A 19,643-nucleotide genomic window follows, 5' to 3' on the forward strand; every position below is an offset into this window, starting at 1 on the left:
TTAATGCCTATGGTCAAAACTTACAATTTATTTTTTTTTAATTTTTTAATGTTTATTTATTTTTGAGAGAGAGAGACACAGAGCACAGGAGGGAGAGGGGCAAAGAGAGATGGAGACACAGAATCTGAGGCAGGCTCCAGGCTCTGAGCTGTCAGCACAGAGCCCAATATGGGGCTTGAAGCACAAACCATGAGATAATGACCTAAGCCGAAATTGAACGCTTAACCAACTGAGCCACCCAGGTGCTCCAAAACTTATAATTTAAATGTTCACTTTTTATATTATTAATTTTAACTGGCATTACTCATTCTAACATTTAAGTATATGTAGTATATATAAAGTATGAAAGAAGGAATGAGATTTTTTATAAAACAAAATAATAAATCAGCAGAGCTCCAGTTATGTTTTATTAAAATTATTCTACCAAATATTTAAAAATTAAGGTAGTTTCTATTTAAAAATTAATTTAAGCGATTAGCCCATTTAATATATGACACACGTCCTCAGTATAAGAGCCAAATACCAAACTACTTAGCTTAGTAGCTTAGTATGTTATAACTGAGTAGTCATATAAACTAAATAAACAATTTTAATGTAAAGCATAACAGTAAGTATTTCAGTGGTTAAAAAGGTCAAGAAGTTGGGAATTGCACATATATATCTCTATCTACCTATCTATCTATCTATCTATCTATACATATGATTAAAATTATAATACTGTTATGAATTATGACTAAAAAATCAGGTACTATGCTAATAAATGCACACACATGCCTTATTTTATTGAACTTGACTTTATTATGCTTTGCAGATATTGCATTTTTTAGAATTTGAAGGCTTGTGGAAACCCTGCTTGAGCAAGTTACCAGCACCATTGTTCCAAGAGTGCTTGCTTACTTTATCTCTGTGTCACATTTTGATAATTCTTGCAATACTTCAAACTTTTTCATTATATTATTCTATTTGTTATGGTAATCCATGATCCATAGTTATAACTTGATAAAAGCTCAGATGATTGTTAGCATTTTTTAACAATAAAGTATTTTTTAATTAAGATATGTACATTGTTTTTTTTAAAACACTATTGCACACTTAATAGAATACAGAAGTGTGTGAGCATAGTATTATATGACTGGGAACCCAAAAGTTCACTTGACTTGCTTTATTGTGATATTCTCTTTATTGAACTAGTCTGGAACTGAACCAGCAATATCTCTGAGGTATGCCTGGAAATTAATTTACTTCATTTCTTCCATAAAATAAACTTCTGTGAATTTTCATTGCTTCAAAAATTGCCATTCAATTTAATTATGTCTTTAGAATTTTTAAATAAAACAAAAATAATGAGTTTAATATATCTTTAAACAATTATATATGTACATGTGTGTATTCACTAAAATTTATGTATATATTTATATACTTATATTTACTTATATATTTATATAAATCAGCAAAAATAGATTTGAAGGGTAGAATCTAGTTTTATTTTGATTTTTGATTAAGGTTTAATTTTCAGTAAAGCAAACTAGATGACTTCTTTGAAAGGATGGTGTATTTGGTATACTCATCTGATAACGTATTTTATATCAGAAGAAAATCCTGATAGTAGGTACTGGTAAATTTTTATTGATGAGATGAATAAATAAATTATATTGGTTGATATCGGAATCTTGTTTTCACACAAATTCTTTATTATTGTTCTAACTGTTCTAGAGATGACTTTACTATCCTGACTTATAAAATGTGAAAATTGATGGACACAATCTCTAAATCTCCTTTCAGCACTAGTGTTAAGTGTTGGAATAAAATGTAAGAAATCTGCAAATTGTCCAATGCAGTTTCCCCATAAAGGGAGTGGATTTCCCTTACCAGAACAATGTCATGCTTTGAATAGAAAATTTCAAGTCTTGCCAATTTGTCCTTGTTCAAAAACAACATGCAATGTTTTCTTTCTTTAAAAAAATTTTTTTTTTTGAGAAAGAGAGCACAAGTGGGGGAGGGGCAGAGGGAGAAGTGCAGCAGATCTGAAGCAGGTTCTGTGTTGACAGCAGCCGGCTGGTGTGGGGCTCAAATTCATGAACCATGAGATCATGACCTGAGCTGAAGTCAGGCACTCAATTGACTGAGTCATCCAGGTGCTCCAAAGATTTTATTTTTAAGTAATCTCTCCTCCCAACGTGGGGCTGGAACTCACCACCCCGAGATCCAGAGTCACATGCTCCACAGACTGAGCCAGGCAGGTGCCTCTCCAGAGCATTATAACTAAAAATATACTGACTTTTAAAAGCCATTATTGTATACGTCATGTCTATCTTTCTGCTTTTGGACTTCCTTTACTCTTCCTCATCCCTTATCTTCATACCTTGTAATCCATTAATTTTTTTCACATACTGCTTTTAGGATTTACCTCAAGTTTATTATCACCTGTCATGTTTGAGATTTGGCTATATTTTGTTCATGGCTTTATTGCTCTAGTTCAAATTGATATTATAAATTATATTTTTAAAATAAAGAGAATTTATTCTTTCCAAACTTCAATACTATTTTGAAAATTTAGTTTTTTGTTATCAACAAACAGAATTCTCTTAATTAATATTCATGTTTATAATCCATCATTAGAATGATGACAATAGTAAATAGATTTTAGAACAATTAGAAGGAAATATACACGTGCACTAAAATGCTTGTTCTGAATTGAAAGATTAGGTCTTTTTTCTTCAATTTATTTTCTTCATACATTATATTTGTCTTCAAATCATATGTAGAATTAAAAACTGTTTCTCTTAGATATGTTTATAGTACTTTTTAAAACTATGATGTGATATCAGAGATTGTGATTCAGATTATGATGATTTTCAGTTTTCTATAATGCATTCTTGTTTTCCATAATGTATACATTGCTTTTGTTGCCAATATGCATGTTCTTAAAATTAAGATATTTTCCCCCCATTTAACCTTTTTTTTTTTTTTAAATTTATTTTTGGGACAGAGAGAGACAGAGCATGAACGGGGGAGGGGCAGAGAGAGAGGGAGACACAGAATCTGAAGCAGGCTCCAGGCTCCGAGCCATCAGCCCAGAGCCCGACGCGGGGCTCGAACTCACAGACCGCGAGATCGTGACCTGGCTGAAGTCGGACGCTTAACCGACTGCGCCACCCAGGCGCCCCAGCCCCCCCCCCCCCCCATTTAACCTTTGCCGATGACTTCAAGATCACTTGGACATGTTTCAAATATTTGCTGGAAAATTAGCTGAGAAAGATATTTATTAGCTGAGAATATGATATGTTCTATGATAATTATGTAATCTTATGTAATCTTTCTGACTCAGCCATTCAAGAAAATGGAGGCCCCAATCTAAGTTATTCCTAAATTTCTAAAAGATTCATAGATTCTGTATGAAAAGTGAAAAAATGAAGATTAAATGATATCATTTCCTTTCTTAGGCAGATACAGTTGCTAAACACAATACTATTTGCAATATTCAGGGATTTAAAAAATGCTTCTTTTTATATGATTTTTAAAGCACAAAAATTACTATTTTATTGATTTCTCTCTATTTTTATCTGTTTAAATATTCTAATTTTCAAGTTAAAATTTTTTGCAAAGTATAAATATTGTCTTATATCACCCCAAACATTTGCCTATAAGACTTTCTTCAATGATGAAGAAACTGTGATACTGTGTGGCAGAGAGAATACAGTTTACCCAGTAGACTGAAAAATAATGGTAATTATTATTATTTTTTTAAAAAAACCACACTACTGGTGTATTTATATATATGTGTATACCATCCTGAAATCATCTTTTACTTACAAATTCTTGGCAAAATAGCCATCTGGAGAAAAAACAAACAAGACAATACACTATAAATGGCTAGCAAATAATGTTAGTGGACCAAATTGCAAGGTTATTGTTTCCTTCATAAGCATGTGATTCCTTTTAGAGAATGTTAATTTTATTTCACAATAAATATGCTTATAAATAATATAAATAAGTAAAATGTTATCGTTTCAATAATGATTTTTCAATGAATATTTCATAATTTCAGATATCATTCATCTGATTTTTTGGTTGATATTCATTTACCAGAGTCTCAATACTCTGCTTGTCACTTTCTATTAAAGATCTACTTCCAAAGCCTCTATGTTGAGTAATTTTTTGTCAATAAAACCTAAATACTTTTCTGAAATCTCCTACTTAAAGGTAGCCTTTAATGAATCAAGTCATAATGTGAATGAAGTCCATTTATCTCTTTCATGAGATCTCAGGTTTATAGAGACAAGCATTTTAAAGCAAGTTTCAATGGCAAGATAACAATTCAATATCTCACCTCATACTACAAAATATATTCAGACGTATTGTGAAGACACAAAGATATGACTCCGGTGTTTTGTTACATCACATGAAAATGTCTGGCAATTTTTTAGAGATAGGGATAGCAAGTTATCTGTGACTGTTTTGCATGTTGGATTGAAATGACTAGTTTATGTGTTTGCCTACATAGGAGTATCATCAGGTGTAATATCCTCAACAATATACTCTACACTATGTTTTTCACTTTTGCATTCCTACCATCCAGTACAGTGACTGGAACAAAGGTGAAGTATAGCCAATACTTACTGAACTTCAGGGGTTCTGTATGATAAAATAAGGATAAATTAGGTATAGAGTATTCCAAACTATAGGTTATTAAATAAATGTATTACAGATATTGTTAATACTGATTTGACATCATTTGAATTCATATTTAAATATTCTAATTTCTCTACAGATAACAATAGTTCAATGTTCAGAAGATAATTATTGGGTTTTACATGTTGACGGCCATCTTTCCAAATATTTTCTATCTCCTTCCTTGCTCTAGCAAAAAGAATATTTATTTTGATTATTATTTATTTTCTGTGTATTGCTAGTGATATCAGAAATGGACTGTAAACAGACTATCTGAAAGTTAATACTGTTGTTTTTACTAAATTCATGATATTTAAAATATTTCCCTTGGTTACTACTTCTAAAAGTTTCATTTCCACTCTACAAAATTCAATTTGAAGGTAAGGTTCCTCAAAAAATATTTGTATTTTCTGTAAAATGGTCATATCTTTTAAAAGCACAGTTAATACTGGCTCATTATTTTTCATATGCAATATTTTTCTACTTATGCTGTTCATTTTTCTCTATTGTTCCTCAAATGATATGATTTTTTAAAATGTTGTTTAGATTTTTTTTTTACTCTACAAAGGACTTTTGTACAATTGGTTGTTTATAAAGTAAAAACACATGAAATTAACATAACCCCTCAGTCTTAAATAAAATGTATTCTTAGATATGTGTATGCTTTTAGTTCCGCTTTCATTTTATAAAAGGTGCACGAAATTTGTACAAGTTAGTGGGACTACTGTGTTTCTCTTAAACAAGTGAAGAAATTAGCTATCCAACTCTTAGCTTCAAAAGATAAATGATATCTGCATCATCAGTCATGGATGGATTTACTATCTGGTATAAATATGAAGGAACATCTTGTGTAAAGCATGGCTTTTAGCTGAATATTGTATTATGCAAATTTTATCAGAGAACATACCATGAAGAAAGTTTCTTTCTCTCTCCCTTTCACTCTGCTTGATTCACTTCTGAATGTCCAGCAGTTAACTGTACCAGTCAAACACAAAGTGTTCAATAAATATTTGTTCATTCATTCAACATGCAACAGAAGCTGGGTTTGGCTATGTTATATTATCTTTAATTTTCATTATTGAAAAGATTCCAGTTAATGTTTATGAATAAACCCATGGTTAAATTGGCAAGGATCTTTGTATTTGTTTTCTCTTTTATAGATAGATAATAATTAAAAAGCAAGGAAATTAAATAGAAGACCAATCAATGTAACACAGTGAAAATAAAATTAATGTGTTTAAATTTTAGCTGATGTTATTGTTAAGTCTGTGAGCACTTTTGGAAGTATGTATCTTTAATATGCTTTGTCCTTTTTTTTCTCCTAGAGAAGGACTTCATTGCACATAATTAATAAGTTAAGTTTTTTTCAGCTTTTCTTTAGAAGAATATTTTAACTTATAATTTTCCAATATTTTTATATGACTAAAATGTCATTACTTACTTTTCAATGGAGGGCAAATTTATAAAAGATTAAGTGAGAGCAAGAACTGTTCTCCCGCCCCCATATTTTATTCAAGAAAAATCTCCTTATTCTCAAGGGACATATATTTGTTTTTAACATAAAATTCAGGAAAATTTATATCATAATTAAAATGTATTATGTAAATATTGAGAATAATTCTGATATTTTAATGTTCATGCACTAACTCAATGAATCTATACTTGGCACTTTACAAATATTTTAAAATTTAATCATCTTAAGATCACTGTGAATGTTTATTTCAATATCACAAATGAGAAATTGAAGTTCAAAATATTTAGGTATATTTAGGTAACTTTCCCAACATACTACACTTGATAAGTGGCAGACCCAGGATTCAAATAAAATATGCCACATTCAATTAAAGTATGCCTTTATTCTTTGCTGAAATGTGAATTTTCCTCATCATGCTTCCTTTTGCTTCCATTTGATTCCATATTCACGTATTGAATTTCTATTATGTACAAAATATGGCAGCATAGGTATTGACTTTTGTCTATGGACTTCAAGATATTCCAAATTATCTTATTCAAGCCATTTAAAGACATTCTGTTTTATACATTTGATCAGTCAAAAAAACGTAAACTACATTTCCTGTGGTTTCTTTCCTTTCATGTATTTCTAAGTTTTCTATAAAATTATTCCTTACTATTAGACCAATATCCCATATTAACTTTTAGTCTGAAGTTTTCCTTCATTAACTGTACATATTTGCCTCTTTTCCTTCCTTGGGCATTAATCAAGAGGTGCTTTGGAGAATATCAGGTGATGTACTTAGAATCAGTAAATGTAGGGACCATAAAGAGGATTAGAATTAGAAATGCTGAGCCCTTTTATTAAACAAAACATGGTTAAGATAGATATGTTTAGAAGTTAAATGAATTTCTGAGGCTTATACATCTGTTTAGGGAGCCCAGGCACTGAGGTTCTCAAGATCTCAGACTTTTATTATATATTTCTGCAATTCCTTCAGCCATTGCTCAGTACTGTCTGCACAGTTTTACTCGGCTTCTTTCACTTCTCCAAACGTTTATTTTGTTTTCTGTTTGTGGCCACATTATCCTTGGTATGTTTTTGAAGGGTCCCATTGAATATTTTAAACAAGATATTGGACACATCTGTGAAGTATTACAAATAAAAAAACCCCTACATAATATGTATTTGTAGTCCTAGAACAATGCTGTTAAAATCAGCCCATGATTTTTCTGATGATATCAGAAAGCTTGCAGGGATGCCTGGGTGGCTCAGTCGATTAAGCACCTGACTCTTGATTTCAGTTCAGGTCATGGTCTCATGGTTCATGGGATTGACTCCTGTGTCTGGCTCTGTGCTGACAGTGCAAAGCCTGCTTAGGATTCTCTTTCTCTCCCTCTCTCTTTGTCCCTCCCCTGCCCCTCCCCACCCCCCACATGTGCTGTCTCTCTCAAAAAATAAATAAACGTAAAAAAGGTACCTTGTATCAAGTCTTAACTGTGCATGAGGCAATCAGACAAAAAAATAAAATACAAATCACCCAAAGAAAAATTAAAAATCACTTTCTTGGTTGATTTTTGAAAAGCATGATACATTGTTTTCATATCTATAACTGTATAAAGAATTGAAATAGCATTAAGATCAGTGACAAAACATTTTAATTCTTTCTATTCCATTATCATTCTAAAATAAGAAAATATGTCTATGTGTAATTTGATGACAGAAAGAATATTCAATAATTAGCAAGAACACTTAATGGCAAAATAAACATTAACTGTACAAAAGAAGAAATTAAAAATATTTATTACTATAGGTAATCCATGATTTTTATATTTTACATTTCAACTAATATAACATTTGCCAAAGCCAAATGTATGACATCTTTAATTATATAGGCATTTACATGCAGCACACATTGAAAATTAAATATTTCCCTAAAGTAGAGACATATATTTATTAGCATAATCTTATTTTGAATAAGATAGAATTAAATGATTCAATGAGACTTGAAATAAGAACATGATCAATGGGGAACACTTTCTTTCTATGAGCCAATGTAGCAGATGCATGAATCTCCAGGGCCTTTGACTCCTTGCTTTTTTACCTCCTCTCATTTCTAACTTTCATCCCAATCCTAAAAGTCTAAGCATGAAACCTAACTACAGCTGGGGTAAACTTCCTCTGGGTGTCATTCAAACCACTGACTGCCACTATTTTAATAGCAGGTTACTTATGTTAGCAGGTAAGAAGATGCTCCTAGTCTCGACCTGGAGCTATGTATGACCTGGTCATGTTTCTGTGACCACCAGAAATGTGCTCCACTTATTGGGTAAGCCCATGTTCATTTAGGAATGAGCCCACATGTGGATCCTATTCTCAGTTATCAATATGGGTTATGTTGAACTTGGAAGTTCTATAGATGTGAATGTGTCTTCCCCAAAGTTCCCGTTTCTGGTTTATAACTAGAGGTGATACAATGCTTATTCATGAGCCAGTGTTAGTAACACAAGAGCAAATGATTGTCTTCTCCTATTGTAGAACCAGATCACTTCTACACTCTCTATGACTGAAAGAGAAAGAAAGAGTCTTCATCAGTATGGAAACTGTGTTCTGAATATATGGATATCTGAACAATAAATTGTTTAATCTAGAAAAATAATCCAAAGTAGATATTGGGTCTAACCATTGACAATTTTGCAAAAGCTTAACTTTAATTCAACTTTACAGTCTCATAAAATATTATTACTTATTTACTTCTTTTTAATTAAGTAATGTTTTTGTGATTATGAATGGAATGAAGTCAAATGGAAGGTTTTACAGGATAAATTGGCAGATATAGTATGTGTTGTTAGAATGTAAATTTTGATTTACATTTTAAAAATCCATTGACATGGTGTATTTTATTTTAAAAGATGTACCCACTTGTAAAAAGTAAATATTCTATATCTTAAAAGCAGATTACAAATTTGCCATCAAAATGAACAAAATTAATTTTCTTTATAACCAAATGGCAACATCTGACTTTACATCCTGGAACTCAGCACAGGTGAATGAGCGTGATCGTCTTCTAAGATTTGTTGGTCTCTGAGGTCTTCCTTCTATCAAGTCTAAATAGATGTCAGATTTCAGAAAACGTGTGTAACTGTCTTGTTCCATAAGCTGATACACTCTGCTTTGTGCAGCATCAAAGCTGTGTAGGGTGGGTTGGGTGATGCTCTTAGTAATAACTTCTTTGGTGTGAAAATCAAGGTTAACCTAGATGATAATAATAACAAAAAAGCATGAATATGGTCAATCCACTTAAGTAAACACCTTTGAAAAACAAAGTGCAGGACTGATCCAGTGTTGGAGTGGGCATAATGTACTTGAATGCTTGGGTGATTTTCTTTGTTATGGGTCTAGGGATCCAATGATTTACTCTGGGTTGGCATTTCATCAGGGTCTTCTCTTCCTATGCTGCTGGTCCTTCTCACTTCTGCTAATTTAAGATAACGAAACATAGTAAATATCATAAAGACCATCAGGGTAACTCATTTTCAAAGTGGAAACTAAGCTTCACAGAAATCAAATTATTTTGAGTGAGGGCAGTGAGTTTGGGGCATATCTAGGATTTCAATGTGGGGCTTTTTTTTTTTTTAAATCACCATACTCTTTTCATTTTATTATGATGCTTTCTTACAAGCAAATGTGTGCTGAAAATGGAGATCTTATAAAGATATAAAATCTTCCAATGGTTTTATGAAACTACTACTGCTATATCTGATTCTGGTAGAGGTGTTTTCAGGTAAGGGTCCTTCCTTTTCCCTCATAGGTAGCACCATAAAACTAGCTGTTTTTAAAAATCCATGTATAAGGTTGGCCATGGGAAAAACAGAATAATGCACTGAAACACAGAACCAACTGAAACATGCTGAAACAAGAAAAACTATCATCATTCCATGTGAAATGATATCCACATAGACGATGCTACCTCATGGACAATAGTAATTTATAGTAAAACAGAACTCTTACCAGTGATAGACTACCAGTTCTACTCCTTTAGCGAAGAAACACTATTTTTTGAACACACAGAAATATAGAAACCCTATTTAAATTACTTTTGAGGGTAGTCAGGTAATATTGGCTAGTTTTATAGCTATTGTTTTAGTAGTTGTATCACACAGTTATCTCACACTGAGCTTGTGGTCAAAGAAAATCACAACTGTTTTTTTTACTTGAACCATTGCCAAATTAGGTTTCCCTCAACTATTTATTATGAAATTTTCTTTAGTCTATCTTAAAGTGGAGGAATAATTATTTTGGGGCAATCAAAACTTGGCATTGGTAGATGAGTTCACACTAAAATGGCACATTATACAAACTTCTTAATTTCTCTTGCCTTCCTCACTTATAGAAATCATTAGTTTTGATGAGACATTGCTTATATTTAGGTTATTAATATGGATAAGTGAATGAATCTAAATGCTGCAAATAATTGTATTGACTCTTAGTCTAGAATAAAAATAACCCCAAGGAATGACTTCAATTATAATTTTATTTCCATGGCAAAGTCTTACAGTGAATTTTGTTTGTATGTAGGAATTTACATTAATACCCATTTTTACTTCAGTGAAATATTGACCTTTTGGTGGAATGTATGAGGATATCAATTTGATCAAGGCAGACTTTCTCAAAAAATTTTTCAAACAGTTTTAAATTTTTATGATCATCTTTACTATACCTCTTGTGGAGCATCATTCTGTATAAATTTCTCATATATTGCTTTTGCTTTAAGGATAATTTGTTGAGGGTCTTCGCTTTTTTTGAAATCTTCACAGGCTATCCAAAATTCAATGTTTTCCTCACTGAATTCAGTTTTAAGAAATCTGGTAAAAGTCTCTAGTCCATCTACCAAGAAAAGAAGTGATATATTTTAACTATAAAATATTAATTAAATGCTGAGAAATTATGTTACATAATATTATTTTTTACTCCAAATATTTATTTAAATTCCAGTTAGTTAACATGCAGTGTCATATTGTTTCTGGTGTGCAATTTAGTTATTCATCACTTACATATAAGACTTAGTGCTCATCACAACAAGTGCCCTCCTGAATATCCATCACCTATGGAACCCATCCCCTGCCCAACTCCCCTCCAGTAATGTACTACTTGATATTAAAGTACAATTGCAAATGTTAACAGAATAACTACCTCTTCCCTCTAATGCAATGAAGTAACACACATCTTGAAGAATATAATGAGGGACATCATGTAAATAAGCTGTAATCTTCACAATTATAAAAGGTAAGTATCATTCCTGTTGAAATGAGGCTGGTAACACACTTAGATCTGAGTAAGAGTGACAAATCCCTATTCAGGACCTTGCTTGGGTTTCTTTCAGATCTCTCAGCGCCTCTCTCAGGGGTGTGGGCATTATTCTACAGAGCCAAGAAACCATTCTATCTGGAGTTCATCCCCCCAATTCTAGACTATGCTTTTGTATACAGGACCCTGGAATTCCCTATCTAAAAGCTCTGTGTTACCAGGGTTTGCATGGTCTTCTTCCCTAAATTCATCCACTAAAGGCACACTGACTCAATGGTATGTATATCATTAGGACAGGACTTGGATCTGCAGGCTGGGGTGTCCAAAAAAATGTACAAAAAGAACTTTCACAGTGTGGAACCAAACCATGAGTGGAAAGAGAAGAAAGGCAGTCCATGTTGACAGAGTAGAACTGTAAAAAGTCTGAGAATTTTAAATTTAAACTTAATGGTTACACAGTATATTTGTCTAAATAGAAGGATGAAATATATACATTTTTGACAGTTTGTTAGCTTGATTTATAGCTCTTAAGCATTTAGACATTTAGTATGGGGGTCTCCATTTTTACTTTTTTCCTGAGCTCCTTCAATGTTAGTCATTGGTATCAAGCCTTTTGGAAGACAACCGGGTTTCAAGTTCATATTCAGCCAGTTACTATGTGGTCCTGAGTGAAATACTTTTCTTTCATTGCCTCATTTTCTCAATATTTAAAATTAAGATAATGATGATACCTACCAGATAGGGCTGTTTAGAGAATTAAAAGCATTGATTTCAGGTGACGATGGAGAAGGAGGACCCTAAGCTCATTTTGCTCCATAAATAGCAACCACATCAGTGTAAATAACCAAGAGAATGACCTCAGGACTGGCAGAACAGACACTCCACAGCTAAATGTAGAGAATGTAGGGAAGAGGACACATTGAAGTAGGTAGGAAGGAAAGAGACATAGTTAGGAGTCAAATGGATCCATACGATTGTAGGAGGAAGGGATGCTGAAGGCCCTGAAAGGGGAGAGAAATGGACCCTCATGTCAGGCACCCCAGGCTCAGCCATAATAGTATAACACACATAACACACATAGGAGACACCCCTAATGCTCCAGATTCTGCTGAACAGGGACATCGCACTATAGGAAACCACAAGACTTCTTCATAAGGCCATTACTTTCAAGAGCAGATCTAGCTGACTTTCCTAACACATAGAAAGATATACATAGAGCTAGACAAAATGAGGAGACAGGGGCTATGTCCCAAATAAAAGAGCAGGACAAAATAGAAAAATAGACTTGGGGAACTCAGCAATACCATCAAGTATAATAACTTTTTCATTATACAGATCCCAGAAGAAAAAGAGAGAGAAAAGGGGGAAGAAATTTTATTTAAAGAAATAATAGCTGAAAAATTGCCAGTCTGGGGAAGAAAACAGAAACCCAGATCCAGGAAGCACAGAGAGACCCAACAAAATCAACCCAAGGAGGTCCACACCAAGACACATAGAAATTAAAATGGGAAGAAGTAGAGATAAAAAGAGAATTTTAGAAGCATCAAAAAAAAAAAAAAAAAAAAAAAAAAGGAAAACAGTTACATACAAGGGAAACTCTAAAAGTCTATCAGTTGATTTTTCAGCAGAAATTTTGGAGGTCAGAATGCAGTGACATGATATATTCAAAGTGCTAAAAGAAAAAAAAAAAAAAAAACCCAAAAACCTGTAACCAAGAATACTCCATGCAGGAAGGCTAGCATTCAGAATAGAAGAATAGATAAAGAGATTTCCAAACAAACAAAATTTAAAGGAATTCATGACCACTAAACCATCCCTAAAAGAAATGCTAAAAGGAACTCTATGAAAGGAAAGGAAAACCATAAGTAGAAGTAAGAAAAGTAGAAAGCACGAAAACAGTAAAAGTAAGTATATCTATAAAAAATAGGTCAAGGGATTAAGAAAATAAAAGGATGTAAATTATGACACAAAATACAAGTATATCACTAAAGTAAGTCAGCAAACCATGAGAGAAGTAAACAAGAGAGGAGAGAATTAAAAGTGTTAAAACATGCAAGGTGCTTAGATCAGTGACTGGCACATAGTATGTATACTGTACGGGTTTCAGTGGTGGTGGTGATGATAATGGTCTTGATGACTATTATTTATTTAAGGTTCAGTCAGGTTAAGTTTTCATAGCTAGAATGTGGCAGGCTTAGAATTCCTCTCTAAGACAAACTGACTTTAAAACTAATGCTCATTCAACTTTTTATGATATTCTACTTTTTAAAAATTTTTTTTAGATTATATATTTATTTATTTTGAGAAAGAGTGCTCTGCACTGTCAGCAGAGAGCCTGATGTGGGGCTCGAACCACAAACTGTGAGATCATGAACTGAGCTGAAATCAAGAGTTGGATGCTTAACTGACTGAGCCATCCAGGTTTCCCTGATAGTCTACATTTTTTGGCCTATATACATTTTAAAAAATGAAACTTCTTTATTTTAGAAAATTATAAATTCACATGTTGTTGTAGGAGAACAGAGGTCCCATGTACTCTTTATCCAGTGTTCACCAAGGTAACATCTTCCAAAACTATACAGTTGTTGTTGAACAATGCAAGGGTTAGGGGTGCCATGCAATCAAAAATCCACTTGTAAGTTTTAACTTCTCAAAAACTATCCTGCAAATAGTTTACTGTTGACCAGAAGCCTTACAGCTAATATAACCTGTTGATTAACACACATTTTGTATGTATGTGTATCACATACTGTATTCTTACAATAAAGTATGCTAGAGAAAAGAAACTATTATTAAGAAAATCATAAGGAAGAGAAAAAATGCATTTATAGTATTGCACTGTGTTGATTGAAAAAATCCAAGAGTAAGTACACCTGTGCATTTCAAACCCATGTTGTTCAAGGGTCAAGTGTAATACAGTAAGTATCACAAGTAAGATAATAATATGCCACCATTTGTTTAACTATTTGCCCATTGAAAAACATAAAGAGGCTGGTTTTTTTAAACGTATTTTACTTATTAGAATTATTTTACCCGTGGATTATTATAACAACCTTCTAATTAGTGACTCTGGCTCCAGGATTCCCTTATTTCTTCCCACAACCTCTTAGTTCATTATCCACAGTCTGGTTAGTATTATCTTGCTAGTATAGACCTTATCATGTCTCTTCACTGTTTAAAATTTTCCAGGTGCCCTTCATCTCTTTCCACTCTCTTTTTCACATTTTAAGATCCAAGAACTTAGAACATTGTGCTACAGTTGCTTGCTTGCTTTTATATCTCATGCTACTTTTTAAGATTCATGAGATGAAGACCCTTGTCTAATTTGCCACCAAATGTCCAACATGAAGAAAACATTCAATAATTACTTACTGAAATAAATGATCTACAAATAATTAAATACATGAGAAAAAATTTCATTAAAAATAAAAAAAGTTTTGGAAAATGTTTTGTGTTCTTCATAAAACATCAATTCTATAATAATTAGGAAAGAAATTGTTAAAGCCAGTACGTATAAAAAGGCAATAAACAAAGAAACAAAACAAAAAATCTTGTCATATTATAAATATGGATACATAAGGTATTAAATTAATAATATATTCATTTAAAAGTCAAAACTTATCTTAGCCTAATGTTATTAAATATTTAATTAATGTTCTAATTTCAAGCTTGTCAAGCAGAATTTTTATTATAATTTTACTTGTTTGAGCAAACAGAAAGGGAGAGAAATGGCAACTGATGAATTTTATTTCTGAATCTCTATTAGTAAGTTGGAGGTTGGCCTCATGAGTTTTGCCAATGCGAGCCTTCTACTGAGAATTGGGTCCATGGTGTGTTAACAAAATGACAACATCAATATTCACAACCTTCAAGGTTAGAGTTTGTGGTAAATGCCATCCTATGTAATTTCAGACAAGCTGAAATATTTTTCTGGGGGTACATTGCTCCCTTTTGGATATCACTGTGGGCTATTCAAGCATATTCCTAATTCTATTTTGTATTCCTAACTTTGGTCAACTATCTTATTAAATAAGTTTGTTTTCATCCCAAATTCTCCAGTGAGCAACACATTAATTTATTTAAAACATATTTATTGGGGCTCCTGGACGGCTCAGTCGGTTAAGCAGCCGACTTCGGGTCAGGTCATGATCTCGCGGTCTGAGTTAGAGCCCCGCGTCGGGCTCTGTGCTGACAGTTCAGAGCCTGGAGACTGTTTCAAATTCTGTGTCTCCCTCTCTCTGACCCTCCCCCATTCATGTTCTGTCTCTCTCTGTCTCAAAAATAAATAAACGTTAAAAAAATTTTTTTTAAATAAATAAAAAAAAGTAAAACATATTTATTGAGTGCTAATTATATCCCAGACACTGTTCTCAATACTGAAGAATCTAGCTAAACAAAGTCGACAAAGTTCTTGATTTAATCTACAGAGCCCCATGTTAATTAGAAGACATATTTACTATTAAACTATAAATAAGAGGGTCATGACAGAGTAGCAGGAACCAAATTTGCCCTCTGACCATACATAACCATAAAACTTGACCCAGTATCAAGGCAGGAGTTTTCAAGCATAATACAACTGGTAATAGGAACTGGAAACAGTGTGAGAAAAGAAACATATGAAGTGAGCCCTTTCTGTCTCTCTTTCTCTCTGTGTTCCTCTCCCACCCTCTCTCTTTCTCTCTCTCAAAATAAATAAATGAAATTAAAAAAAAAAAGAAACTGACCATGAAGTATCCAAAATATTGGAAGTAGCATGCAAGGACAGTAAAAAATCTATTATTAATTTGTTGAAGAACATAATAGTTAAGGCATAATGAGTAAATAAATGCAAAAAACTCAGCATAGAAACTGAAACTACGGAATCAAATGGAAATTCTAGATCTGAATCTTGAAAATATCTGGGGTAAAAAGTTATTGAATGGGCATGACAACAAATTAAAGAAGAAAGGGCGAGTAAACTAGAACAGAGTTGAATAGAAATTATTTAATCTAAGGAAAAGGAAAGGAGGAAAAGAATAATGACCACACAAAATTATGGGACAACCGGGAAATAAGATGTAACCTATAGATTTCATTTATATCAATGATGACATTACATTTAAATGGACTAAACATTCTGATTAAGAGTCAGAGATTGTCAGATTTTATTAAAAATTAAAACGACTATATATTGGCTATAAGAAACACATGCTAAAAATAAAATACCAGGAAGGTAGTATAAAAAGATGAAAATGATTCACAAGGTGTTTTGCATAAGAAATCTGTATAAAAACAATTTGATATGGCTCTCTCTCAGTAGAGAGGGAGGGAAGGAGAAAACAAAACAAAACAAAACAATACACAACAAAACAAAACAATACAAAACAAAAACCCAAAAACACAATTTGATGTGGCCTGACACAGTGACTTCAAAATAGCATCTTTCCATTTCGTAATTGTAAAGTGGTCAACTGTTACTAGTAAATAACAATCCTTCATATACATGATCTTAATTGTAGACCTTTAACATATGAAGAGCTTTAATAAATGAAGCAAACTGGAAGAACTGAAAGAAGTAAAAAAATTATAATATAATTGTAGATTTTAATTGTATTCATGTATAAATTTATAGAACATGTAGACAGAATATTGATAAAGTAACGTAAAACATTATCAACCAAATTGACCTAATTGCTAATTATAAAACACTTATAAAATTCAAGAGAACAAGAAAAGATTATCCAAGACAGACCACATGCTAGATAGGGTATAAGATAAATCTAAACAAACTTCAAAAGACTGATACCTTACAGAGTATCTCCTTTGCCCACAAGGGTTTTAATAAAAAATTATAACTAGTAACATAGCTATAGAAGTCTCTATATATTTGAAAATAAAATACACACATAAATTCATAGGTCAATATGGAATTACATGAGAAATTAGGATATATTTACAATTGTATTATAATGAAAATATGGCACATCAAAATTTGTGGGGTAGAGTTTAAACAATATTTAGAGGAAAATTCATTACATGTAAAGCTGTACTAATAAAAAAAGGGTATGAAAATCAAGATTTAAGTTTCTACTTTAAGAAGCTTGAAAATAAGAACAATTTAAAACCACAGTAAGTAGAAAGGAAAAATAATTAAAAACAGAGCAGAAATCTATATGAAGGAAAAAAAAAACATAGAGAAAATTAACAAAAGCCAAAAGTTGGTTCCTTGAAAACGTTAATAAAATAGAACCCTTAGTAAGCCTGCTTCATAGTAGGAAGCAAATCAGGGATATTACCACATATCTGGCAGATAGTAAAAAGACAGTAAATATTATGAACAACTTCACACCAATAAATGTAACTTAAATAAAATGAGAAAATCATTAAAAAAAGAAAACCTACCCAAAATGACGCCGAGGAAGTGAAAAATCTGATTGCCCTAATCCAATTAATAAACAGATTTTATAATAAAAATATTCTCTCTTCTCCCCAAAAATTTTGGGCCCAGACTTGGTGAATTTTATCAAACATTTAAGAAAAAGTGTTCTAGTGGTACCTGGGTGGCTCAGTTGTTGAGCATCTGACTCTATTTTGGCTCTGGTAGTGATCCCAAGGTCATGGGATGGGGCCCTGAGTCAGGCTCTGAGCTAAGAGTGGAGCCTGCTTAAGATTCTGTCTCTCTCTGTCTCTTTCTCTCTGCTCCAACCTGTGCTCACATGTGTGCACTCTCTCTCTCTTTCTCTCTCTCTCTCTCCCTAAAAAAAGAAAGTATTCTAAAACAGTGGAGGGATGAATACTTTCCCCCTCACTTTAAGAAGCTAGGATAACTCTCATAACAAAACCTGCCTCCTCCAAAATAAATAAAATAAATATTAAGAAAGAAAGCAAAAAGAAAATTACAGACCTAGATCCCTCATGATCACAGATGCAAAGATTCTGAAAAAATATTAAAGACTTAAATTTAGTAATATATTAAAAGAAGCAAGCATTCTAGCATTATGGTGAAATAAAGTGATAGCTTTTTTTTCCCCTCGATTCATTTTCACCTATATTAATTTCTTATACTCACTTCTGTCTAGCACTATTCCTTATGGTCAGTGATGGTGTCTAATATAAAAAGTTCTGAGGCACCTGGGTGGCTCAGTTGGATAAGCAGGTCACGATATCATGGTCTGTGGATTTGAGGCACACGTTGGGCTCTGTGCTGGCAGCTCAGAGCCTGGAGCCTGCTTCAGATTCTGTGTCTCTCTCTCACAGCCCCTCCCCCCACGGGCACACACACTGTGTGTGTCTCTCTCTCTCAAAAATAAATAAATATTAAAAATTTTTTTAATTAAAAAAAAGTTCCATATTGAGTGAAGCAAGAATAATGAATCTATTGGTAGAATGAAGGCAGTTAAGAGATCTGGCATTTGTGACATGTTTAGAGGTTCTGAGGGCTAAGTGCTGCTTATATGCACTACCACATTTACCATTTAACTTTTACAACAGTTGCTTGGAATATGTCTTATATTCATTTTCATAGATGAGGAAACTGAGTTTCAAATAAGTTCAATTTCCCCAGATCTCATTTTCAAACAACAAAACAAAACAAATTGTAGAAGTGTATCTGTCTCAGGAAGGTAACACTTCCTATGGTAGGCAGAGCAACAGCCCTCCACAGATGTCCATGCCCTAATCCCCAAAACCTGTGAATGCATTACCTTACCTGGAAAAAGTGAGTGTGGTTAAGGACCATGAGATGGGGAGAGTATCCTGGATTACCCAGATGGATAATCAAGTCCAATCTAAGCACATAAATCCTTAAAAGCAGAAAAAGGCAGAAGAGTGGGTCAGAGAGATACAACACAAGAAGGACTGTTAATGACTTTGAAAATGAAAGAAGATGGTCATGAGCCAAAAAATGTGGTGGCTTCTAGAAGGTGGGAATGGCCATCAGTTTAGAGCCAGCAAGAGAATGGAGACTTTGGTCCAAAACTACAAATAACTGAATTCTGCTAAAACCCTGAATAGCAGGAAAGGGTTTCTCCCCTAGACCCTCCAGAAGGGACAATAGCCTATTCACACCTTGACTTTTTTTTTCAATGAGACCCATACCATACTTCTGACCTACAAAGTTATAAGAGAGATTTGTGTTGTTTGAAGCCACTAAAGTTATAGTAATTTGTTACAGTAGCAATGGGAAACTAATACAATCCTCAAATGATGCTTTACATTTCACCATTTATTTCTC

At 32.9% G+C, this 19,643-nt stretch overlaps 1 protein-coding gene across 2 annotated transcripts in view; it reads right to left on the reverse strand.

The window, feature by feature from the left end:
- Positions 1 to 7,924: 7,924 nt before the first annotated feature.
- RGS18 (regulator of G protein signaling 18) overlaps positions 7,925 to 19,643 on the reverse strand; it is a 41,238-nt gene continuing 29,519 nt past the window's right edge. For both annotated transcript variants that reach the window (XM_042975808.1, XM_007072828.3), the window contains 2 exons: positions 10,845 to 11,011; positions 7,925 to 9,379 (listed from right to left, as the gene is read on the reverse strand). In XM_042975808.1, the coding sequence (XP_042831742.1) occupies positions 9,122 to 9,379; positions 10,845 to 11,011 (425 nt within the window). In that variant the 3' untranslated portion in view covers positions 7,925 to 9,121. The remainder of the gene's footprint in view (positions 9,380 to 10,844; positions 11,012 to 19,643) is intronic.

The sequence above is a fragment of the Panthera tigris genome, chromosome F3 (genome assembly GCF_018350195.1).
Source record: "Panthera tigris isolate Pti1 chromosome F3, P.tigris_Pti1_mat1.1, whole genome shotgun sequence".
NCBI lineage: Eukaryota > Metazoa > Chordata > Mammalia > Carnivora > Felidae > Panthera > Panthera tigris.